We start from the raw sequence: 27,427 nt of genomic DNA on the forward strand, positions 1-27,427 counted from the left end.
TAAGGTAAAGCCATCTGCTGTGCAGAATCATCAAGACAACATAAAATCAAATATAATTCAGTATACCATCTGTTCATACCACTAACATTAGATAGTATGCAAAGAGCAGAGGCCTGCAGTAAAACCCTTTTATGACTGTGTGGGTGGGTTCAGTCCAAGAGGATCTCTGGGACTTCAGGGTTTCACATTCTTTTAGTCTATTTCTAATTGTACTCAAAAATAGCAAACTAAATTTTTATGATATTTAAGAAACTTAAGTCATGGTTGTGTGTTCATTCTGCCATCAACCAGAAACCAATTCTAATCTCAAGTGAAGTACTTTTCCCTACCACATCATGAAATAGAACACGTTGCACTGTGTGCCTCACAAACTCAGAAATAAATAAATGACAGCTGAACTTAGTGGAGGAGGAGTTGATTTACACAAAAAGACAACAACAACATCATTTATTTACGTAGCACATTTTCATATAAATGATGTAGCTCAAAGTGCTTTACAGGATGAAGAAAGAGAAACAAGACAAAATATATTAAAAAATAAAATTAGGCATTATTAATTAACATAGAATAAAGTAAGGTCCGATGGCCAGGGAGCACAAAAAAAAATTTTAAAAACCCAGATGGCTAGAGAAAAAAAAAATTCTGCAGGTGTTCCAAGGCCACAAGACCATCCAGCCCCCACTAGGCATTCTACCTAACATAAATGACCTCAATCAGTCCTCATTGTATTCTGGGTTCTCATGGAAGAATTTGATGATGACAGTCATGTGGACTTCTGGCTTTTAATCCATCAATGTAGGGATATCACGGTGCTTTGATCAGGTGGTGGTGGCACAGACAGCCACCACAGAAAAATGGAGAGAGAACAGCAGAGAAAGTAGGGGTTAGTATGGATTTCGGAGCCACCATGAATGATAATGATAATTAAATGCATATACAGAATATCAGGATTAAACTAAAATGAAGCTACGAGAAAGCCATATTAAAAAGTGTTTTTAGAAGTTTTTTAAACTGCTCCACTGTATTAGCCTGGTGAATTTCTATCAGTAAACTATTTCAGATTTTAGGTACATAACAGCAGATGGCCACCTCACCACTTCTTTTAAGCTTAGCTCTTGGAATTATAAGTAGACACTCATTTGAAGATTTAAGGTTACGATTTGGAGTGTAAGGTGAATGGCATTCTGAAATATAGGAAAGAGTGAGATTATTTAAGGCTTTGTAAACCATAAGAAATATTTTAAAGTCAGTTCTAAATTAGCAGTTGATTAAATGGTTGGTTGTGATTGAAAATCTTTTATTAGTTTATTCGGCAATAGAAGTGGTGGGGGTCTAGGGGCAGGGTTTGAACCTTTGTTTAGGCTCCACCTAGGTGTTTTAAGGTAACCACAGTAATTTATGCAGTATCAAAGCTTCATGTATTTTTTAATGCCCTAATAGGTATTAATAATTTTTGCCTGGGTTATTTTGTACTGTCATTTTACCATTTTTGCCACTATTTTTTGATTTTTTTTTTCATGGTCATGGACATGTTGTTTATAGTTTTTAGGCTTGTTGCTAGTCACAAAACTATGAAGGCACATCACATATAATTAGTCCCTTCTTATTTAAGATACTATAGTTGCATGTAGTATTCTGCATCCAAATTTTTGGATAAGCTTTAACAAATTATGTTCCGGATGATTATTTTGGTTATTTATCCACAATATAGTTTTGGCTATGAATCTTTTTTTTGTGTGTTTTTGAGACTGCAAATGGCTCTGGTCCAAATATATTTCTGTTTCTATGTATGTTAGACTAGCCCTTATTTTCTTGTGGGGAGAATTTTTGCAAGCTGGTAAGTATAAGTTTTTCTAAAACATGTGTCACAATCACTTTATTGGAACAGAGATATAAGTTTCATCAGTGTATGTGTGTGTTTGTGCACTTAGCACATGAGTCTTACTAAGTTGCAAGTTTGCTAATATAATGTAATGAACACCAAGATAGAAAGACCAAGTCACAAACTGAGTGGAAGTTAAGCCTAATAACGATTGTGCTTATTTTACAACAAATAGTTTACTGCCGTCTTTTAGTGGAATCAAACCCGCAAATGCAGTGTAAAAATAACAGTCAGGTCACTAGGCTGGTTATTCCACTCTCACAGGGTTCCCCATCATTCATCCAGCATCTCGTATCGTGTCCCTTTTCCTAGTTACTCTGTTATCATTTGCAAGGCCATGTGAGACTCCACCTACTTTCTTAAACCTTCTCAGACTTAAAATTTATAACGAGAAAGTTCCAGGGGTTCCTCTGCACACTTGTGAAGAGCCTGCTGTCAATCAGCTGTCCAGATCCCTCCGATCTTTAGTTTGACAATGCTGGCTATTACAATAAGCTTTCTCTAAACTGCCTGTCTCACTTGCTTTAATTGGAAAAGTGACCCCAATTAAATCTGGATGTATGTGCGCTTACTACATACCTTTTTCTAAACTGCAGGTTAGTGAGTGTGACATTTCCAAAGCACAAGTACCTCTCTCATATGTTGAGAATAACATTGCCAATTTAGTATGCTGATACAATTGACCCACTGACTTTAACTGGAATAATAATATTATTGAAGTTCATGAGTATGAGAATGCTTGAATTGTTCTTTCATTTTCATTACTGTTAGGCGGTCGGTTTGTATTACTTGTGAATATGTGGCTTAATATTGTCTACAGCCACAGAAACCAAGGAAACTAGAATGTTTAGCAGTTTCAGCACATAAGATCTGACGGCGTTTACTGAAAAGAAAAAAAGGATTCCATTGAGGTGTGTGTGAGCGTGCAACGTCTAGTTATAAAGTTAATTGTGTTTCAAAACAAAAAAATGAATGTATTTTTGTGGTTCTTATACTTTGCTCACTGAACAGTCTTTAAGGTTTTGTCCTGGAGGTGGGAAGAGGTGCGTTCAAGTATGAATAGCCTATATGCATCATCAGAAGTGTACTGATGAAAAAAAAATAGTAACATACATAGGTTTTTAGTTGTCTCAACATACAACCATTCGAGTTTACAGCACTCACTCCCATAAAAACTTTAAAAACATGAGACGTGAGAAGGAATAAAGGTAAGGATTTTTTTTTCACTCATTTTTTCTGTTACTACAGTACAGAGTATAGTACAGTATATTTATGTCCTATTCTGTGGCTTAGTTGTGTTTTTATGTTCTAGATTATGATTTTGCAAATGTATTAGGATAGGTAAGTGACTTAAGCTAGGGTGTGTTTCGACTTACACCAAAATTCGGGTTACATCACTGTTGTAGGAACGGAACTGTGTCGTAACCCGAGGACCCCCTGTATTTATTTTTCTAAAATATTTTGTCACCTTTACACACGTAAAGCCTTGGTAAACAAGTTCCATTAATCAAAATATTTCTCACCCTTTGGTCAGTGGATATTTTTACAATATTCCTGCATATGTTTACAATTACTTTTTTCAATTTGTGTGTTTTGGAACAAATAAAAACCTGCATATGTTCCTGACTTCCTTGCAGCTTCCATACAAATGTATGTTAGTCTATGGTGAAAACAAAAATAGGAAATCACTGCCATGTGATGTTGATGAAATGTTTACAATTCTCAGAGCGCTGCTTATACCAAATTTCCTAAGTTTAGCCATAGGACCCCCCAGGTGTTAATTACGTATGTCAATTATTTATTTATGCTCAATAACTTTAGTTCCAACTGTATTGTTAACCTCTACAGATGCTTCCTTTTTAAGTATTTGTTGAGCTAAAATCTTACTAGTCTAGGTTCTTTTTGCTCAGTTAGTTTGACATAAAACCAGTTGTTCTGTTTCTCTTGTAGCCAAAAACTTCAATGCTCTAAGTAAAGATACCCCTTTACTTGTAGATATTTGGTCAGTTTATATACAGAGTGTTTCTATGGGTCTACTTTGCTTCTTTGAGCTCCATAACAATTAGCAATAAGCAGAATCCCTAAAGCTACAGGGTTTCTCCAAAGGACTAGTAGTAATAGAAGAAGACGACATCTCCACATCAATGCATTACATTTTTTTAAATATCAATTTAAACTTGCCTTTATGCTTCTGGATTTGTTTAGCACTCTGAAAACAGCTTACTTGTTGAAGGGTTGCTCCAGTTTGTCCAGACCTGCTGGAGTTAGAAACTGTATGGAGCAGAGTCACCATTTGGAGTATAGGCATTCCTTTAAATTATATTACATCTTTATGCATATCAGTCATGTAAAAGTAAAGTCTGTCTGTGTTGCTTTTATATGACATTGACTGATTTTCATAATAAAGCTGATGTTTTATGTACCCATAGTTTATTGCCATTAATCTGGTTGTAGAGAGATGTACGACACACTTTAATTATACAGCATAATATAACTGGCTTTGACAACTCTATTTGAAAATATTTTATGGTTTTTATGCAATTTAACAGACAAGTCATATATTTAGGTGCATTTGCAAATGCTACTGTGGTTGTCCTGTCCGTCTCTCTGTCTTCATGACACAACTCAGCTTCCAATGGACTGACTTTGTTGACATTTGGCACTCTTATTTGTCAGGAAAGTTCCATTTTTGTTCAGTTTCATTGAATACAGCCTACTGTAAACAGTTTTGCAAACCCCTGAGTGAATTTTCAAACTGATCTTTCATAAAATAGAGTCTTTAATTATGGATTAGTTTCATTATTCAAATTTGCATTAAGAGAGGTGACAGCAAAACACCTGTAGGGCCATGCACTCTAAAAACAGCTCCTGTGGCGTAGATAGTTAGCAGCTTGTAAATTATAGAGGGAGAAGTACTGCTTGGATTAAATAGGCAAAAATCTAAGAAGTCACTGGGACCAGATAACTTGTATCCTTAATTGCCTAAGAAATTCAGTGAGTACATATTTAATACTTTTGTTCATAATTTTCAAAGATCTCTGCACACTGGGGAAATTGCTAAAGACAAGAGGCAAGCAAACTATTGTATAAAAAGGAGGCTTAGGCTGATCTAAGTAACTATAGGCCAGGAAGTTTAATGTGCATCAAAGGTAAAGAAATGGAAGCAATTAGTAAAGAAAAGATCCAGCAGCACATCCCTAGAATGTGTGTATTACCAAATAGTTAACAAGGGCTCAGACGAGGAAGGTCATGTTTTATTAATATGCTGGAATTCATTGAGGAAGCAACAACAACATACAATAAGAGAGGGGCATATGATATGATTTATCTTGATTTTCAGAAGGCTTTTGATAAGATACTACATGAAAGGTTAGTAATCAAATAAAATAAGTGGGTATTCAGGGCACAATGTGTAGGTAAGCGTAGGTGGCTACAAAATTGGCTCAAACACAGGAAGCAAAGGGTTATATTGAGGGGAATGTTTTCCAAATTAGGCAGTTTTCAAAGTGGTGTCTCTCAGGGATCAGTGCTGGGCCTGCTTCTGTTTTTAATATACATGCAAGATCTGGACAAGAATATATTTAATATGCTGCTTAAGTTTGCAAATGATACCAAACCAGACATTCCAGACCCACCCATAATAGGTGAAAATCCACGATATAGAAAGACCACATTTTTTTTTTTATAGTTTAAGCCTTAAAATACAGATCCCACATGCTTTAAACACATGTAAACTTATTAAAACATAGGCTACTTTGTAAACACATATGATATGTGGATGTCGGGCTAAGGATATGAGTAACATCTCTCTATTATAAAACATTTTAACTTCATGCAAGACAAGGCAATGTGACAGGATAAGAGCTGCTGTTCAGGCTTTTAAATGATTGACACGCAGAGCGACAAGCTGAAAAAGAATCTTGGCAGATGCAGCCCAGAGCCAGCACAAAGTCCACTTCTCCTTAGCATGCATTCAGCTCCCCCCTTCACAACACGAAGTGGCGGAGCGTAGCGTGCCTCCGTGGGAGGGGGAGGGGGAGGTTGGGTTTGAGCAAAGCGATCATGACCAGATCGGAGCACTTCTCCTTAGCGTGCGTTCAGCCGTCAAACGCCACTCCTCCTCCTTCCAAACAGAACAGCAATCTTGGCATAAGCAGCACAAAGCCAGTAGCTAATCTGTCCCCTTCTGATAGCGTGTGTTCAGACCCCCCCACTTTACAATGCGGGAAGTGTTATAAGTGCTGCGAGAAAGAGATTTAACCACGCCCGGGGCAGGAAATAAAGAACAAATATTGTTTTTACAAAAGTTTTAAAGTAAAAATGAAAAAAATGCATATGTAACAATTCCCATGAAAATAACAATCTCTTTAAATTGTTTATCCGGTAAACCAAACGAGGGGGTGGGCGAGCAAAGCGAGCAGGGGGGGAGCCCCCTAGTGATAATAATAGTATTAATAAATCTGCGATGTAGCGGGGGTGCGATAGCTGAACCGCGATAGAGCGGGGGATTACTGTACTACATTAAGTAAAAATGTTAGATTTAAATGTACAGAGGGCTGAAACTTCTGAAAGCACAATTTGGACCTGGGAGTCATAGTGGAGTCGCCACTATCTACATCCAAACAGTGCACAGAAGTACAGTAATCAAAACTGTTATGTGAGGGGTACAAGTCAAGGGAGGTTATGTTTAATTTATATAGCGCAGTAGCAACACCTCAGCTGACTGTGGTCAGTTTTGGTCTTCAGATTATGAAAAATATTTACAGGGGTAGAAAAAGTCCAGAGAAGAGTGGTTAGATTGAGGTATGAGCTATGAGAAGAGGAGCTGAACCTTTTCAGTTTAAACAATCAAAGATTAAGAGGGGGACATGATTGAAATGTTTAAAATTATGGAAGGAATTAGTATAGTAGATTTCAGCTGTTACTTTAAAATAAATTCAGCAGCAAGAACAATGGAACATGGTTGGAAACTTGTCAAGGACAGATTTCATACAAATGCTAGGAAGTTTTTCTTCACATGGAAATCTATAGACACATGGAGTGAATCAGTGGTTCTCAACATGTGGGATGGCCCCCCTAGGGGGGCGCAAAGTAACAAAAAGGGGGGGCGAAGATGTGAAAAAAAGAAAACAAGAATCAAAAATTTGAAAAAAAAAACGTTGAAACCAAAGCAAATTAACTTAAACTACATTCTGATACTAGAAAAATAAATACAGAGTTAGATAAATGTCGATAAAAGTTAAGTAGGTATAATAAAATATGCATTTACATTTCAAAAAAAATGTTAGGGGGCGCGTGATTAAAACTGTTATGAAAACTCGGGTCGCAAATACGTAAATGTAGAGAAACGCTGGAGTAAATTATAAAGTAATGTGGGTGAGAGTAGGATTTTGGAGACCTTCAGATCTGCACTTGATGTTATTTTGGATAACCTAGGTGAATAGGACAACAAACTTGTTGGGTTGAATGGGTGTTTGCGCTTAATGTGCTGTAATAAATAAATGGAAACGTACTTGCACGATTACTTCTAAAGAGGGTGCTTTTGACTGAGAAATTAGGTGTTAGCATTGATTCTTGTTCCATAATGAGCATCAAAACTGATCCCATTCAGAATACTGCTTGAGCGTAGATTATGTCATGATAATATAGTATGTCATGGTTATGGCAAGTGCAACTTGGGTGTCAAAGTAATGGGAAGAAATGATGTGTGTATGGAGCACCTCCAGGTATTGGAGGCTTCTGTTTTATCTGAATGTTAAGCTATTGATACCCTAGAAACTTAAATGATCAGATATGTCTTCTTTCTTCTGTTTTTTTATTTTTATTTTGTTGAAATCCTTATCATGTGTTCCTCAAAATGAGGGTAATCTTTTTGTTTAATGGCATTCTTACAGTTTGTTACTTAAGCTGTTATCTTTTAGTCTGCAGCTGCCTTTTTGATTTTCTTCTCTATATATTTTGCCCCACTGCATTTTTTCTTGTCAACAATAAGCTTAAGGTGATTCTTTTATTTTTGAATGCAGAACAGATGCCCCACCTTCCACTACCACTGGTGCTCTCTGTGGCAATGTCAGCTCTCATTGCACTCCTCCTATTGGCTGTCTCTGGAATTATGATTGGTTAGTATACCCTCCTTTTTAATGTACAGTACTTTACCTATTTAACAGTGTAATACACTACTGTATATTATGTTGGATTACGTCTTAAATATGCATTTATAACAAAAGCTATTTATATCAATGAATAAAGACTGCAGCTAACATTTACATTTATAGTCGACACATTTAACCAGGACAGTAATCACTTTATTTTACTTAAGTGCTCTGAACTCATTAAAATCTCAAATCTTATTTTTTAGAAAGTATACTTGATATAAATCTACAGATACAAAGTTCCCTTCATTTTTCAGAGTATTTTTGTGTTTGATTATGTCAGATTTATTTATTTTTTTTATTATTTTTTAATAACAATAATTTATTATTTATTTATTTTTTTTAGCATACCGTCGCAAGCAACCCGAATTGCAATCCATTCAGCTTGAGCTGCAGAGTCCTGACTGCAAACTAAGCAAACTGAGAACGTCTACCATTATGACTGACTACAACCCTAACTATTGTTTTGCTGGCAAGACGACCTCTGTCAGTGACCTAAAGGAAGTCCCTCGAAGGAATATCTCATTTGTCAGGTGAGAAATATGGAGATGACATCACATTGCAATGAGTCAACAGGGGTGAAAAAATGGGGCCTTTCAGAAGTTAATTCATTAGCAAGCCACTCAGAGATTTCTCACTGCTGGATCAGAAGACAAATAATGACAACTCGATTAGTTACAGGGTTGTGCTAGGCTAAAGTTTCTCATGGCATATTTCAGCATGAAGAATCTGCAGGTGACATGGTTGCCATTCGATCAGTGAATTTAATGGTGTTTTCAACTTTCTTTTTAAGTGTACAGCCAAACCTAAAGGTGATGTACTGTAGTATATTTTTTAATCATTATGTTTAATGCAGAGTATAAGTTGAGGTATTACATATTTGGATTTTGTATAATTTATTTTATTCAGTTCACCTCACTGTACCTGAGAATTTGTTTAATTCTATGCCCCAGGCTTTTTATATGGGAAAATGTAATTTTGAAGCAGTTTCAAATAACAATAGACTATGTTAACATGGAAAGTAGAAATTTGAAAAATAAATGTTGCAAGTTTAAGGAATTGAGTTGAAGAGCATGAGGCAGATGGTTTGAAGTAGAAAATTCTTGTTGATTAACTGAACTATAAATAACAAAAATTGTACATGCAACGTTCAAATACAAATAATATTCTGATTTGTTGGTCGGAATTAAAATATAGCATTTTTGGTGGAACACAAACAATAATGCAACAGGATGTAGAGTATGTTATACACATTATTGATTTCCTTTAATTGAGCCTGGTTTGACTCTGAATTCGATGGTTACGCTTTATGATCTGGTTGACTAAGATCTTGCTTAGTTCTACCTTTCCAGTTAAAGGTAAGTTCATATCTTTGAACTTTGTACTTTTTATAATGGGAAAATGAATGAGCTAGTTAGCATAGTATTGAAAGGATTCAGTACAGATTTACAGTGGACAAAAGTCGGGGAGTGACAAGAGTATGGTTGGCCAAATATGAGTGTACAAGAGTGAGCAACAGGTCTGTTTTGAAGTATTTTGGGCAATTTGACATAAATTGAAGGACTTACATTTCTTTCACCTAATATTCTGTTGATATTTATAAGGTCTTATTTTTGGCTCAGTAACTGCATAAGTAACAGTTTATTAGACAACAGTTTAGAGGATAAAATAGGTTGGAATAGGCAGTCTTTAGATAGTGTCTTTTCCTTGCCGAAACCTACATTCTTCGCTAGTGGTTATTCTAGTTGGGAAGAGTCATTCTGAGCTAGAATATGACAGGGGTATGGCCCAGTAAGCCCCAAAGAGAAAGAAAACATACACCAGCAGTTTCGATGCACAATCACTATGCCAGTGTAGCAAGACTGCCTCTGCTTGTACTCTTGCAATGTGAAAAAGTCAAGGCACCATAGGAGGAGACAGAGAGAAATGAAGTGTGAACTGGAAATAACTGTGTAATATTCTCCTGTTATTTTAGATTAGGTAACTGGTCATTTTTAAAGGCTAGTGGGAGATAGGAACAGCACTTGAATGATAAAGGGCATAAAATGGCCCGAGATCAAAAGAATCAGGACCTTCACCCACTTTTAAAAGTAAATAATTGGCATTAAGTCCCCATAGGTGTCAGCACAGCCTCAAACTGTAATGGGACAGTAGACCCTCTCCTTTTAAGGACACTGGAAGACTCATGTGCAGTAATCACATGGTCTGGGCAAGAATATTGTGAACCCAAAGTGGACTTTTAGATTTCAGAAAGGAGTAAGAAGGGGCTTAACTAAAGAGACAAAAATAGTGAGTGACAAAGAAGGAAGGGGAAAAGAATGCTTTCAAGATGGGTAAGTGAACTATGCACCCTTTGGGGCAGACAGGGATCAAGACTCTAGCAAGCCCAGAAAGGTTTGCTACATTTCATTGATTTACCTCATACTTTTGTTTCTCTATCTCCCTGTATTTATTCTTCATTTGTGGTTACAGGGAGTCCTTGGGTTACAACGTCTCGACATACAACATTTTGAGTTTACAAAGCTCACCCCCATAAAAATTGAGACATGAGTGTTTTGGCTTACACCATTAGCATCGTACTTACAGACTATGTGGGCAAACTAGTTTGGTTGCGCACAGCAGAGGAATACGCAGTAACGCAGCATATGAGTGAGGGAGTTGGCAAACTAGTTTTGTTGCGTGCGGAGGAAGTGTTCTATTTGTGTGGCTTTGTTTGGCGACTTTGTGGCCCTTATCATGGCTCCTAAATGAAAGTCAGAGTCTTCAGATGATAGTGCTTCGAAGAAGAGGAAAGCCATCACAATGGAAGTGAAATTAGACATTGTAAAGAGATCAGAAGGAATAAAGGTAAGGAATTTTTTTTTACCCTCATTTTTTGTCATTTTTTCTGTTACTACAGTATAGAGTACAGTATATTTATGTCCTTTTCCATTTTCTGTGGCTTAGTTGTGTTTTTATGTTCTAGATTATGATTTTGCAAATTTGTTAGGACAGGTAAGTGACTTAGGCTGGGGTGTGTTTCGACTTACACCAAAGTTCAGTTTACATCACTGTCGCAGGAACGAAACTGTGTCATAACCCGAGGACCCCTGTATTTATATAATAAACATGAAATTTTGTTACAAGTGACTGCTTTATTGATATTCTGATTTGAAAGGATCACTCCCTCTTGTTGCATTGTACTGAAACAATACAGTTAAAGAGTGCTAAGCTCTTTCATTCACTTTTACATGTAATTCCATTAAATTGATATTTTCATTGTCAAAATTATTTTTCTTTTTACTACAAATTTTATACTGAGCTAATGATTCCACTTGAGGAGAAGAGAGGTAACAGAGGTATATGTGAATTCCATATTGGTAGAAAAGTTTTACCTCATTAACAGAAATTTGCATTAAACAGATTGTATTAATTTAAAGCACACTGTCATAACCTGCATAAGTGGGGCTTCTGTTTCATTCTTCTGATTATTCTTCCAGAGTTTGTATGTATACAGAGTACAGAGCCAAAGCACTTTCTGCTTGGCCATTAACCAAAAAAAAAGCCTTAAGAAAGAATTGCACACCTGCCTGGACACTTAAACAGATGTGCCACTTCCCTCCTGTGCAAAGAAAAAAGCTTGGGGCCTTGGCCTTCTTTCATCTATCTCAGTGGATGGCCTGGGAGAGAACTGAGCATTATATTGTAAGACTAGAACATGATGTGCTTTGTATTTAAATTCTTTTAAGATACATTAAGTGCAGATTTAATGTACTTGTAGCTTTTAACATTCATTATAAACATTAACATGGTTACCTGAGGAATATTGTTTTACCTTGCTTATTAATTATGTTGATCTGAGTGAAGCAACAGGATTAAGTTGACAGTTCAAATCCCAACAGTTTCAAAATGCCCACATCTGTTGGCTGAAATTTAACAATAATTCAATGGATAAAGTAATTTAGCTGGCAGCTTCTGATTTGTTTTTCTGTAATGTCTCTACTCTTTTTCAGTCATACCCATAGAGGATGCTGGGTCATTTCAGGAATGCATGGAGGCTTGAAGGGTGTGCATGTGTAAAACTAGTTAAGAGCTGGCTGTGGACATGGGCTATCCATTAACCAGTATAGACACGTGGAAGCAGCTGGGGGACAGTAAATATATTATTGGCAGTCAACATGATAAAAGATTCTTGGGAGAGGAAATAATGCTTCAGGTACCACTAGTTTTGTTTGTGTAGGAAGGGAACACAAAGGATACCCAAGCTGTTAATATGAGTCAGCATGTAAGAAATTTAGACATCCAGCCTAGACCAGCATATTTTTTTCTTTTTAAATCAACTGAGTCTTGCTATGTAATTTTAAAGGGATAAAAAAGAGGACTTCTCATCTAGTAAGTCAAAAATTAAAAGTACCAAATCCTTTTTAATTATGAAAATTTGAACGCGACTTCAATGTTATCTATTATGTGTACTCTTAACTTGCTTTTGCTTTTTAAGTTTGCTTTATGCATCAACTTAATATTTCTCAGGTAATAATTTTCCAGTTTTAAGTGTTGCAGAAAAGAACATTTCATTTCACCAGTTGATCATGCATATTTTTTGATAATATACCTGTATATTTGTTAACGAAATCTGTTACTAGGGATTGCAAAACATTATGAACATCCATTTTGTGCATTTATCTGAATTAAAGTGTCGTTTTGTTTGCTTTCTCTTTCGTGAGTATTGTTTCTAGAAACCAAGAACAACTGAGCTTTAGTAGAAGTAGTTACTGTTACATTTAAGAATATTGTAAAATTCTTACTTGCATGTTTAACCATCATGAAACATGTCATCACTCCTCATTGCCATGATAAAGAAGAATGTAGTAAAATACATAACTACATTTTACATAATAGAGCCTTTTCAGTTTAAAAAAACAGAGGTCAAGAAGAGACATGGTTGAATTAGTTCAAGAATGTGGAGACACAATTGGACACTTATTAGAGGTAAAGTACACAAGTGTTAGAAAGTTTTTCTTCACTCAGATAACCACAGATAATTAAATAAATTACCAAGTATGAGACTTTAAAAACTTTAAAATCTCAACTCAATGTTTGGATGAATTAAGTGATTATGATTGGCAAGTTTTGTCTGGCTGAAAAACCAGTTTTTGGCAACGTTTTCCTAATTATTCTAATATAACATAGTGATACAGCAGAAGCTTTGCTTAAATGAGGGATATGTTACTAGGCATTGAATATATTGAAATATATTGCCCATAACATATAAGAGTCATGGTTTTGCTTTTAAACATCATATGCATCAATTAGTTCAAATGTACAGTAAGTGTACATCAATGCTTATCATACAAAAAGGGAATAGTCTTATTTTGTGGTAGGCTCAGGCTTTTCAAGCAAAAGGCTAAAGTAGAGGCAGTAACAATCACCCTATATAAGTCCAATGCTGTCAAAGCTCAAAAAGAGCTCTGTTTCACTAGAACATCACCTTATAGTGGTTAGTGTGACAGAGCGAGAGTCTGAAGGAGCACATGTCCTTCGCCATACTAAGCGTGAGACTGAGCAAAGCTAAGAGAAGCATGCGTCACTCTCCTCTCTTATTCTCACATCTTGGTGAGCAAGACAAAGGAGAGTATTGGAGGAGTATGTCTCAGTGCTTCTTGCCTCATACAAGAAAAAAGTGCTCCAGCACACCAATTGTACCTTTTGTATTGTTCTTTTATTAGATTCTACATTCTTTCTGTGTAAAAATTAAAGTCACAGATTTACATTTGTAAGTAAATGGTTCTGTAGAAATATAATAAACAAAGCTGGTACTGATCATATATTTTCAAAATTCTTAATTACTAGCTAGTCAGAAAACATTTACAGATGAAAGTATACATCAACTTTGGTTTTGATTCTTTAAATAAAGCACTTGATTTTTTTTCTTATAGCTATTTAGTGTCTTGTAAATTTCCTTTTAGGATTAATAAAGCTTATCTAATCGAATCTACAGTCATAAATAATATTTTAAAATATACATTTTGCGATATTGGCTGAGGAGACAAAATGCAAGGAATTGTGGAGGAAAGTTAAGTGTATGATGATGCAAAGTCATGCTCGAAAGGTTAAGCTCTTGCTTCCATGTCAAACTGTAAACCATGAAGTCACAAGTCATGCTTTGGAACTTTTTATTAGTTTCACACATTCTTATAAGTATTCGATGTTAAGTACAGAAATATTAATAATACATTTGTACATATCGATATAAAAAGAAGAAAAGTAAAATCAACAATTTACTTATATCCCATTTATACAGTTAGTGAATGAGATAAGATTCATGCAGAGAGCAGCTCAGAAGAATGTGGCTTTACTGATTCCTGGAAAATTTTCTGAGCAGCAGAATTCCATTATTCTGTGAGAGTGGTTATGGTAAATTTTATGTGGGATGTGGTCTTCTCTAAAACAATACTGTCCCTGGCTTGGATCCTTTGCTTCCAGAACTGGAGCTGACTCCTTGGGATGCTAAACTGGATTAGCAGGTCAGGAGATGGACTGCCACCTAGCTGTACATTGTGGTTTTATTAGTATCCTTTCTGCTCACTAGAAAAGATTTTTCGATTGACTTGCAAATTTCAGATCTGTCAGAGAGAACTACAGCTCTGTAGACAGTTGAAATTTGAGGCCCCACTACTGATAATACATAGAGTATTATATTTCCAGAAGGTGATCCATTCTGTGCCTTACCAAAGCACATGTTAATATGGGACTACTTATCCATAGTCTCCCTGAATCTGTAATCTTTTCCATCAGACACTTCCCAACTTGAATTGGGAAGAATGTACTGTATGTGCCAATTTGAAATGTATAAGTTGTTGTGAAAGATTCAAGATTTTTGATGAAGAAAACCTTTCTCCCAAATAACCTTCCAGTCAGGAAAAATCAAAACTCTTTTTAGTTTTATTGTCCAAAATAACATGTCTTAAAATGATGTAGGATTTATTATGTATAAGTAAAATAATGTAGGCCTGATGTTAGAGTATTGCATTTGGAAAGAAAGACATCAATTGTAATGAATAAGTATCAAAAGAGACAATTATAGTCTTAAATAGAAAAAAAAGAAAATGGGGAAACATTTACTTTTGAATATGTTACCATATATATAGATATTTCTGACTGACTACAGAAAGTAAACAAAAGTGATCCTGTTGTAAGGAAATTATTCACCCTTAACGGAAGCATTGCCAAATGAAGCCAAAAACCTCTTCTTAATGCTTTGTTTGTTTCTAAAAAATAAAAAATACTATTAAATCTTTCCTTTAGTCTTTAGTTTTCCTTTAGTTTTATTTTACAGTTCAGATACAACTGAACCTTTAATTTTTAATACCAAAAAATAACCTATTGATAGTGAAATGACTCCAGGCATAACTTCATTCTAAATTAATCTTGTTCTCGTGAGACGCACATAAAATAGTGTAACATCAGATATAACATTTCATTTTTCTAAGCTGTACGTGGAAGTTACCACTGGAGTTAAATTTTGCTCCATAAATTCCTCTTATTCATTCTTTATCTGTTCAGTGCAATTTTTTATCTTAAAGAACAAACATATTAAATCTCTTTAATTTGATTTTTATTTTGAGCTGTATTAAGAGTGCATGACATTAAGGCATTATCTGAATCTAGCATATTTTCAATGTTCACATTGCTTGTATATCTCATAATGTTATGAATTTGGAAAAAATCACCCCTGCTTATATGACTTGTACCTTCCAGGAAAAAGCGTAATCTCACACTGCAGGGTTTTAAATTTACCATGGGTGGCAAAATAATAGATCCTTAATGAAGTTGTGTAATAGCTTGGTAGTTTTGAGTGATTATATACTGTAACTCTCAGGAAAGTGAAATATCTGAATTTTAGATCAAATAAACTCAGTAAAGTCAGTAAAATAAATGTAATATTTCCTATTGAAATCAGACTTCTTTTAACTTTATTTTGAATATTGACAGTAAATGATGTATGAACATTAATGGTTACTATGCACACTTTTCAGGTTTTTTTTTTAAATAAAATTGCATAACAGATTCCTTCCACTCCTTGTCATTTCCTTAAAACTGTATTTTTTATTATAAGTACACTTTTTCGACTTTCTGTTTGTAGAAATACTCTAAACACTACATTCCCTTTGTAGTGTAATTGGTTTTTGCTGTGGTCTATGAGTCAATACAATACTGTATCTGTTAGAAAATTATCATCATAACTAAGTTGACTTGAAAATTCACTATATGTAGTCGGTAATTTCAGCCTTTAGATCCCACCATTTGCCCACTTTTTAAATTCCAATATTCCTGGCTACCCTCTCATACATGCAGTAAACCTACCCAATATAATTAGCCTCCATGTTAATTGCCTACTTGTTCAATATTAATGTTTTGGACTGGCAGAATCAAAATCCAGTACTAAACCCAAAAGATATGCACTGTGGTTCAGGGATACAAAAGACAAAAGTCTGATTTAATAAAAAAAAAAAAAATCCAATGCACACTCGATCACACCAGCACCTTATATTTAATCTACACTGTTGCGCAGTGGTTAGCACTGCCAAAAACTACAATGATAAGATTCATATCCTGGGCTGGTCACCCTGTGGAATTTGTACATTTTCATTGTGCCTGTGTGGATTTTCCACTTTTTTCCACAATTCCACTTTGCCACACTCTCCACAAAAATGCATATTAGGTGAAATGGAAGTTGAGATCTATTTGTGCCTGTGTGCCCTTCAGTGGACTGGTGTATAATCCATGGTTGTTTTTTTGCTTAGCGCTCAGTGCTGTCAGTGCAGTGTCTGTTCCCCTATGTTAGCACTCATTATTAATTAGGCCTAAAAAGGGGGTTGAGGTTCATGTTAGGTTGACACTGATTCATTTCCTTGCTAGATCTTCATTGTGAATATTGTGGGCTCTTTCCATTCCTGCAATTTTCATTGCTTTTGGAGCACCAGTATCAAAACTTTTTTTTTTCTCTTTGTTGCTTATAAATATAGCAAACTGTGGACTCACTCACACTATCGTCCTGCTCAAATCACATCCAGAAGTAATACTTTCTCTGCCAAAGCATTGCTAAACTGCCTTTTTACCTTTAAAGGAACAAGTTTAAGTACCATGCTTAAAAAATTGCATGTTATTGAATCACAAAAACACCACAAAATGTTGAACTCTACCGAATGCAACCAGACTGCTATTAGGAATGTGAAGAATAATGAGAATAGGGTAGGGACTATGGATCCATGGAATGTGCACACACTTTAAGAAAAATACTGAGGAAATGTAGGAAGGGAAAAACGGGTTCAGATTATGAGACACACTGTAGCTTGAACTACCCTTGTTGAGAAGATGGTATAGATAATGATCCAGGAGATTGTGTTTGAGTGAGTACAACTAATTAATAATGCTCTCAGATGCCATGCTCTGTATTCTCTAATCTTATGAAAGGTTACAAGAGAAAATTCTGCTGTTATATTGGCAAAGTGAGGTTTTATGAAGTATTAAATGCAGGGGTGCCAACAATTGTGGCACATGTGTTTTTGTTAAATATATTTATTTCTTTTATGAGGGCTTTGTTTTTCTTTAAATGAACTTGTTTTAAGTAAAAGTCAGATGTTTCTCATTTTTTCAGTACAAGATGACGGTTCTTCAGCAAACATTTTTTTTTTTTTGCCCTTCTTACTAATTTTTATAAGAGGTGTCAATAATAGTGGAGGGCACTGTATTTATATATATATATATATATATATATATATATATATATATATATATATATATATATATATATATATATTAAAAGAACGAGTCTCAACACTTTCAAAAGGTTGGGGCAGCCACCCGTATATTGTTCCTAGCTGCAAAGAATTATTTTGGTTACAGCAATGCTGTGTATTCGAGTTCCATACCGAACTGTTTGAGGTAGCCAAGATGGAGGCTTTTATGTCTTATAACCCAGAAGTGACGTCAGTCTGGGTGCCGGGACAGAAAGTGACGTCAGTCTGGGTGCCAGGACAGGAAGTGACGTGAGGTCAGGTAGGTTTTCCCGTATTTGATCTGCAGAAATAACAGAGAAAGGTTTAGAGCACCCCGCCACCCCCTGGCGGGTAATTACCTTCACTTGCCCCTTCAGCTCGCCCTAGTCGCACGTGTGTGACTATATATATATATATATATATATATATATATATATATATATATATATATATATATTGTAGTATCCCTTCCCAGATGGGCAAATAAATCTCACAAGCAAGTGGTGGTAATTGTTAAAAAAAAACCCAAACAAGGGTTTTATTTATTTTCTTCTGACTTAACTGGCCAAAACATCGTAGTCAGGACAAACAAACAAGCACTGAACAAAAACCACCCCACAAGACCGAGTCAAACACACTCTCATACTGAACCTCCTTTCCAAAGTCCCTCCTCCCCAGCACCCCAGAGGCTGCTTATTAAGAGAGGCAGTTGTGTCTCCTCTGCCCGCCCCTCACCATAGCACTCCGTGCAGCCCTTTTTTTAATTTTTTTTTTATTTTTTAGAACATACTGCCTCACTGGCAATTTCTTTCCCAGATTGTTACAATATAATAAAATATATGGGTAAGGGTGGGTGTAGGTGTTTATGTATCTTTACTCATTTGAGGTAATGATGGGTCAAAAAAAAGATAAATGTTGTTGTGCCAACCTGGCTTTCCTTGTTTACTTGAGCAACTGTAAGATAAACAGTGCTTGATAGTGTGGATACAAACATAAATGTCACCCTCTGGCATTCTAACAAAAAGGTCACTGCCTATCAAGGCTTCTTTTTAGGTGCTTTTTCTGGGTTTGCAGGAGGTTCTTCTCCACTGCTGTCCAGTCAGTGAGTGAGTGACACCTCCTTCAGAGTGGCTGGGGTTTTAAGATCCTGGGACTGGAAGGGGAGGAATCAGTTGACCTTACTGAGCAGTTTCTCAGCACTGTGGAGGCGAAGGAAGATGATACAGTTAGCAGCAGTGGGTCCTCTCAGCCCACGGTATTTGTTACATACCTTGGAGGAACCAGGATAATTTTTTAGAATTTTTAGAATTCCTCTTTACATTTTTGCATTGTCCTGCTAAATATTAAAAGAATAAACTATTTCAAACCAATTCAAATCAAATCTGTAAGCCCTCACATTACAGACAGCAGCAATATATCTTGCACGGAGGAAAAAAGAGGGTTGTGTCTACAGGATCAGTAGTCACCCATATGGATCATTTGCCTACTCAATGAAGAATCAATAAAAAAATGACCACATTTTACGATTTAGTTGCCCTGTTTACATCTTAGGAATGCCACTAGGTGAAGGGTTTTCTCTGTGTGCAATGTGCCTTTAAATTCATGACCATCCTATTTAAGATTATGGCATTCAATTGCTCATGCTATTGTATTTATATTTTGTTGCAGCAGCTGTTAGTAAGATAGAAGCAGCTCTATAATCAAATTTCCATTTTTTTGCTTTCCTATATAATTATTAAGCATTTTACTCTTCTGCAGATGGGTTCATATAAATGTGTATTTTTCTCTCCCACAGGGGTCTTGGACATGGTGCCTTTGGAGAGGTTTATGAGGGACAGGTGGTTGGAATCCCAGGAGAGCCAAGTCCAATGCAGGTGGCGGTCAAGGTATGTGTGCCAATGATAAGAACCAAGGAAAATACATCAGCTATACAGCTGTAAGTGTAACAAAATGCTCTGAGCATAATTGTAACCGTTTTAGAAATCAAATTTAGGTATTTCTTTTTCAATTGAGAAATCCAAACTGCCATAAAATCTTTTAAATCCTCAACTCAACATAGTCTTCTGAGCACAGATGTAAAATGTAAAGTTAAACAGTGGAAACATTGTTATAATCCTCCTAGACTGGTAAATGAAATATCCCCAAGGCATCTCTGATGATATTTACTGCAGCTTTCACCAGCCACCTACTGTATACCAGGATAACCCCTGATATAGCCCACTTTCCACCTCAAAAATGAACAGGTTGTCTCCAGCTTTCAGTAAAGTGGCTCAAACCAAGCCTGAATGCAAGCACTGACCACAGCATGTTTGAAGTTTAAAATCTGGTATCATATCCCAACCACTGCATTGTACTAATTATGAAATATAGTATGTGTTTATCTTTGCACAGTATTGCTGGTAGAATTTTTACAATGTAGCTGTCCGTAGTACTTGGGCAATATTTGGTCTACGATCACTTCACTAAGATGTGAATTAGATTAATTTATGACGTAAAATTCTAGTTTCCTTTTAAAGTTGTTCATCATAGTATGCATTGCCCCCTCATATACCCTTTCCCACAGGGATATAATTGTGTCACAAGATGAGTATTCACTTCATATGACTAACCACCATTTTTGAATGTTTTGTTTAATTTTTCTTCTTTGTCCCCATCAAAGAAAATGGCAATATAATTATGTCTATGTAGCTATTGTACACATCAATCTGTCAATAATAACTCTATATGCAGCAACCTGGCAACAAACAACCTACAGTGTTTGTACTGTATGTACTGTATGTGTATGGTGTGATAAAGGCGCTATATAGCGCCCGACCCGGCACAGACTACACAGAGGCACGTGTTCACACTCAAAGGGCTTTTTATTTTTTTCTTCAGCTGTGTGACACGCCTTCCCCATGCCACACAACCCAAACCCAGTCCAAAGCACCAAATACACAAAAACCAAACACTTTCCTGCTCCACCACTCCTCCCAGGCAACCTCGTCCTCTTCCTCCCGATTCTGGCCTTGATTGCTGGGAGGCAGGCCCTTTTATACCCCACCCGGAAGTGTTCCAGGTGCCTGACCAGCTGTTCTTAATTGCACCTCCGGGTGGGGCTGATAAACCGTCCAGCGTGGTGGCTGGTTGTCCGCAGCACCCCCTAGCGGCCACCCCATCTCCCAACCGGGCTGCTGTGGTGGACTCCATGTCTCATGGAGCCACGGGGAAGATTGAGGAGGGATCCACGGCCAGGGAGGCTGCCCCCAAGCGCCCCGGGGAAGGTACTGCAACGTCCATGATGGCTCCCCCAGGACGTATGCAGCAGAGGCGTACCGGCCGGGCATGGGACCCGGCTGTCCATCACAATGGGTATACATCAGTCAGCCACGACTTTAAAACCACCTGCCTAATATTTTGCAGGTCCCCCTCATGCAAACTAAACAGCTGTGACCTGTCGATATATAGACTCCATAAGACCTCTAAGGGTGTCCTGTGGTATCTGGCACAAAGACGTTAGCAGCAAATACATTATGCCCTGTAAGTTGCAAGTTGGGGTCTCCATGGATCGGACTTGTTTTTCCAGCACATCTCACAAATATCCAATTGGATTTAGATGTGAAGAAACTGGAGGTCAAGTCAACTTCTTCAGCACTTTGTCATGTTCCTCAGATCTTTCCTGAACATTTTTTTAAGTGTGGCAGGGTACATTATCCTGCTTAAAGATGCCACTTTCATCTGAAAATACAGTGGCCATGAAGGGGTGTACATAGTCTGCAACCAACCTTTAGGAAGGTGGTACATGTAAAAAGTGACATCCACATTCATGTTTTCCAAGGGGAACATTTCTCAGCATCACACTGGCTCCACTGGCTTGCATCCTGCTGTCATCTCTTCCTCAGGTAAGTGACACACACACCCTGCTATCCACATTATCTAAAAGAAAACACAATTCGACAGACCAGGACCTTCTTCCGTCACTCCATGGTCCAGCTGTGATGTTCTTGTGGCCATTGTAGGCACTTTTTCCAGTGGACAAATTCAGCACAAACACTCTGAACGAGTTATGGTTATGTAATCCCATACATAGCAAACTGTAAAGCACTGTGTGTACGGACTCCTTTCTGTCATTCCCACCATAAAGTTTCAGCAATGTATGCTGCAGTAGCTGTTCTGTTGGCTAGGCTTCACTCCACACAAGCATCAATGAGCCTTGGTTGCCAATGACCCTGTCACTGGTACACCATTTGTCCTTCCCTGGACCATCTTTGGTAGATACTTACCATTGTATACTAGAAACTCCCCACAAGACACCTGCTGTTTTGGAGGTGATCTGATCCAATTACCTAGCCGTCACAACTGTCAAAGTCACTCAGATCCTTACACTTGCCCATTTTGCTTCCAATGCATCACCGTCAAGAGCTGATTGTTTACTTGCTGCCTAATATATCCCACCCCTTGACAGGTTCCTTTTTAACAAGACTATCTATGTTATTCAGTTAACCTGTCAGAGGTTTTAATGTTGTGACTGATCGGTGTATATGTTTGTGTTTGTGTATATATTAAACAGCAAATTCAATTTCATGTATCAAGACTCGGATATATAATAGTGTGCCACAATTACTGTGAAATGGTGAGATTGGAGTTACAAGTACTATGCTCAGGTCTAGCCGGCACAACAAAACGGTTTGAAAAATTAATAAATACGGCTAATAAACAAAGAAGCATGGCTGATTTTGGACAGCTCTGTAGTGCACTAGTCAGCTCTGTTGGTGCATGGATCCACCATCCTCTGTTCAAATTCCTCACCCAGTTCTTGTCTATGTGGAGTTTGCCTAAGCTTTCCTGCACCATGCAAAAGACAGGAATGTTGGGTTAATTAGAGACTCTAAGGTTGTTCTTAATCTAAATGGTCTATTGACAGTAATTCAGTTGTGACCCATCTTGTCTAGTTTTTGATGCATCTAAAGCTGGCAGAACAGGCTTCAAGTCCTAAACCATGAATAGTGGATTTACAGAAGGGCAGATGTATTATTTGACAAGGGACTAACATCTGCCTAATTTTAGTTTTTTTAATGTCATCAAGTGCATAAAACACAATTCTTTTACAAGTCTCCCTTGTCCAGGATTATATCACTCAGAAAGTAAAAAAAATGATCCTTCTAAAGTAAGGTTTTCCTAAAAAACAGGAATTATTTGTATGTTTAAATGATTTTTTGTTTGGCTTTTATTATGGGGGAGATCATCTTAGGTGCTATTTAACAAATTAACATTTATATTGCCATCTTATAATAATCCAAGTAATTGTTTATGCATTGAATAAAGTAGAGAAACTGAGTTTTTGTTTATAGCACAACAAAGTATCTGTCGGATGAATTTGCCTACAGTGCTCATTTCCTATAAAACATCAAACAGCAGTTCAGTTTGTATCCAGTCTGTATTGACAGACTTTCATATTACACAACAGCAAAAACATGGAATTTCTTTTATGAGCTGCAGCATAGCTACTCTTAAATGAAATACAGTACCGTCCACCACTGATAACAGTGATCCCAAAATCAATAACATAAATTGAGAATTCTTGAACTGCAGAGCATCCATTTTAAATAACATGCAGTTCTTACCCTGAGTGTCCACATTATTTATTCTTTCCCTGTAGCTGACTGTTTGATCACTGACAGAATGCAAAATTAGATGGCTTTAAATTCAACATGATTGTCAGGCCCTCTTAGTGTATCAGAAACACACACACTTCTAAGTTTTACCTATATGGATAACAGTGTCTGCAGTGAACCGAGAATAGGTCACCACATAAACGTCCAGTGAGTGGAAATGATGTGATCAGAAACAGACCACTGATGACTGTAGACAGAAGGACTGCAGTCCATCAATGAGCAGGTGAACACAAAAATGTTACCAAATGAGGTACATCAGAATGCAACACCTTGTGACAAATATGGTATGGAAGATGATGACCCAAAAAAATTTGACTCCTGTCTACAAAAGCAAGAAAATATAACTACGGTAAGCTAAACAACTACACAAATATTGGAAAATTACAAAGACAGTTCCTGATCTGGTAAATGCAGATTTGTATGTAATTCATGACATTGGGAGGACCAAGATGTGGTGAAAATCCAAGTGTTCAATCTACCAGGTGTCAGCAATGCAGTCCAATGGTGATGGTATAGTGCCTTTTTAATTTGCCATAACTGGGGTTTTGATATGTTTATGCAGTATCATTGCCAATTTAAGTTCATCTCCACATGGGACTAGGGTGAATTAGCATTTTCAGACAGATAATATACCATATGAAAATGCCAAGAAAATTTTTTGTTATTCCAGGAAAATGCCAGTGAGTTAAATTTGATGAATATGGAGTACAGGTCCAAAATAGAAATATAGCTCTCCAATGACCTGGAGTTAGGATGGAGGTCACTGCCCATCTCACGAGTCATAAAAAGCAAACTAAAGGAGGTTGGCATCACAACGGGCATCTTGCCATTGTAAATTTTGCTTCAGCTTCCCTTTTGAGAGAAACAACTGCACAACTTGGGTGAACACAGAAAATGGTTGTTAAAACCTATCTGAGAGGATGAGATAACATAAAAAGAGTGAAAACCTGTTCAATGTGTATTTTTCTGATGCCATATATATGTCAAAATCATTATTCACTTAAATTCCCCCTTATCTAAAATAAAGTGAAGTCGCTTAAAGCTGCTACAAGGATGTGGTGTACCCATTTCTTCTGAAGTTCTTTGCTGTCTCTGATCATTAACACAATGCTGGCTGTTCCCCACAGACTCTGCCCGAGGTGTGCTCAGAGCAAGATGAACTGGATTTCTTGATGGAGGCCCTTATCATCAGGTGAGCTCATGAAAGATGAAAAGGAACACTTGTGGTTCCGCTGAAGGAGTTGAAATTTAAATTTTGTATCCATTAATTGTGTGGCAGTAGCAGACGCCAAGGGAAATCAACAGTAAAGGATAAAACCTGTATTTTCTGAGGCTCAGCCTTCATTTGTAAAAACATTTTGTGAAAGATTAAAAAATGTAACCCTTATGTGGGAATTTGATGTTCTGATAACCACTGGAATTTCTTGATCTCACAGCAAGTTCAGCCACCAGAACATTGTGCGCTGTATTGGAGTCAGCCTCCAGGCACTTCCCCGTTTCATTTTGCTGGAGCTAATGGCTGGTGGTGATCTCAAATCATTTCTCCGAGAGACTCGGCCCAGACTGGTAAGTGTTCAGAATTCCCTGGTGAAAAATATTACACAGAAGTGCTCCTGTTTAAGGGGTGTTTACAGACCTTATGTGAAAACTACTTTAATCAATCTCATTTCATTTTAACTAGTCTACATTTAGCTATGACATGTTCAACTGTAGGTTGTGGATGCAAATCCTACTACTGATGCTGTGTGACCATGAGCAAGTCACTTCACTTGCCTGTGCTCCAACTGGAAAAACAAAAAGAAATGTAACCAGTTGTATCTCAAATGTCTTGGGTGAAAGCTTCAGACAAATAAATAAATGTAAATGTAGTGCTGCTAATGGTACAGATGTCTCGCCTTCATTTTAATGTTTAAGATTCAGAACCCTTAGTTTTTGTTCTTTTTTTTCCCCCTTAATTAGTAGCTAGAAAATAATGAGATGCAAATTGAGCCAACAGACGACCAGCCAACCTGATCCAATTTGCATCTGTGTCCATTATAGAATATTTGTTTTTATAAAATATTTGGAAAGAAAAAATGAACTTCTGAGAAATATCAGTCAGATTTGGCCCACAAAAACATTTGGAAGGTTCTTTCAGCAAAAATAACATTAGCACAAAGAAGCTACGCAGTTAAATAACATGTTTCATTAGCAGAATGAATTGGCTTTGAAATAAGAAATTGACCAGTGGGAAAATGATAGCCCTCCAGGATTGGTGATTGAGGCCCCTGAGTTAGCTGGTTATCTGTAAGCTTGCTTTGCATCTCATTATTTTTTGCCTTCTGGTTAAAGATAAAAGAAAAATGGAAGGCTATTTAATTTGACGTCCATAAGCTTAAGGTAAAAAGAATATGCCCTATAGGCAGCATTAAATGGTTATTGAAAAGTGGCAACCACTGAATGTAATATATAATATAATATATTGACACCCCTTGAATATAAGGGTCTTAACTGAATTTTGTACCAGTGGCATTGCATGGGCATGCAAAAATATGCTTAGCTTTCCTCACTTATTATTCAGTTTAAGATTTTAGTCTTCTCTCTAAAGTAAATTGAATGGGTGAATGCGTTTCTTAGCCGAGCTGGGCCATGCTGATATGTAACAAATTCATCATCATCGTTGGGGAATAAGATGGCAGTTCCGGCCAAAAAGGAGTATGCAGCAAGTCTGTTTGCATTTTCTGTCTGTGCTGCAAGCGCACATTGCTGTGTGCTAATCTTTACAAATAAGACACGGCACCCAGCTGCAGGAAGAAAGCACAGGGACTGAGCTACAGTATGGGTGGTTATGTAGCCATGATGGAAATTTTGTAGGATTACTTTTTTTGTTTAAATTTTAGCCTTCAGTGTAGTTTTTCTTCTTGACTTTGCTGACGATGCTGTGATCTTCACAGAGTCAATGAAAGCTCTGATCGGGGCACTTGAGAGATTGAGCGAGGAGTCTAAGTGTCTGGGGTTGTGAGTGTCCTGGATAAAAACCAGGTTCCAGACCTTTAATGACCTCTTGGGCACAGCCATCAGCAGTGTGTCTGTCTGCGGAGAGAGTGTCAACCTTGTTGAGAGGTTTACTTACCTTGGCAGTGACATTCAGGTCTCTGGTGACTCTTCCTGTGAAGTCAGTAGACGGATTGGAAGAGCATGGGGTGTCATGAGGTCGATGGAAAGGGGTGTGTGGCGCTCCCGATATCTATGCAAAAGAACAAAGGTCCAGTTCTTTAAAGTCTTGGTGCTTTCTGTCTTGCTGTATAGCTGCGAGACATGGACACCATCCAGTGACCTGAGACGAAGACTGGACTCCTTTGGTACTGTGTCTCTCTGGAAAATCCTTGGGTACCATTGGTTTGACTTTGTGTCGATTGAGCGGTTGCTCATGGAGTCCCAAATGAGGCACATTACCTGCATTATAAGGGAGCGTCAGTTACAGCACTGCGGCCATGTGGCACGTTTCCCTAAGTGTGATCCAGCTCATAAGATCCTCATTGTTGGGGATCCGAGTGGCTGGACCAAGCCAAGGCGTAACATCTGGCTGTGGCAGATAGAGGGTCATTTCCGGAGGGTGGGACTGGAACATGTGTCTGCCTGGGGGGTGGCCAACCGGGATCCCTAGTTGTTTTGTCGTGTATGGAATGTGGCAACGCACTGTACCAGTGAATGCTCCCCGACTTGACTTGAGTGCAGTTTTTAAAAACTGTTTGATGTTTAGAAGCACAGTATCACAGCAAGTCAGCTCATTCTGCCCATTCTGACCCCAGCTGACTTTTATTCACAAAATTTCTCTCTAAGCTGAGGTCATGGGTAACCACAATTTGTCCCAAAGGGGTTGTATTTTCAGGTGTCCACTGGAGGGGGGATGTGTGTATTGAGGTATCCTATTAACAGCTTGCTGTCAAACAATGGGGGGTTTACAAAACTGACAGTTAGATGGGTGGATAGTTTACCATG

The 27,427-nt window shown here is 37.3% G+C and overlaps 1 protein-coding gene across 5 annotated transcripts in view; it reads left to right on the forward strand.

Annotated features, from left to right (window-relative positions):
- The window catches only part of alk (ALK receptor tyrosine kinase), a 1,762,427-nt gene that overhangs the window by 1,710,701 nt on the left and 24,299 nt on the right, over window positions 1–27,427 (forward strand). For all 5 annotated transcript variants that reach the window (XM_039748331.1, XM_039748332.1, XM_039748333.1 and 2 more), the window contains 5 exons: window positions 7,906–8,001; window positions 8,381–8,567; window positions 19,588–19,678; window positions 24,574–24,638; window positions 24,883–25,012. In XM_039748331.1, coding sequence (XP_039604265.1) covers window positions 7,906–8,001; window positions 8,381–8,567; window positions 19,588–19,678; window positions 24,574–24,638; window positions 24,883–25,012 — 569 coding nt within the window. The remainder of the gene's footprint in view (window positions 1–7,905; window positions 8,002–8,380; window positions 8,568–19,587; window positions 19,679–24,573; window positions 24,639–24,882; window positions 25,013–27,427) is intronic.

The sequence above is a fragment of the Polypterus senegalus genome, chromosome 3 (genome assembly GCF_016835505.1).
Source record: "Polypterus senegalus isolate Bchr_013 chromosome 3, ASM1683550v1, whole genome shotgun sequence".
Classification (NCBI taxonomy): Eukaryota; Metazoa; Chordata; class Cladistia; order Polypteriformes; family Polypteridae; genus Polypterus; species Polypterus senegalus.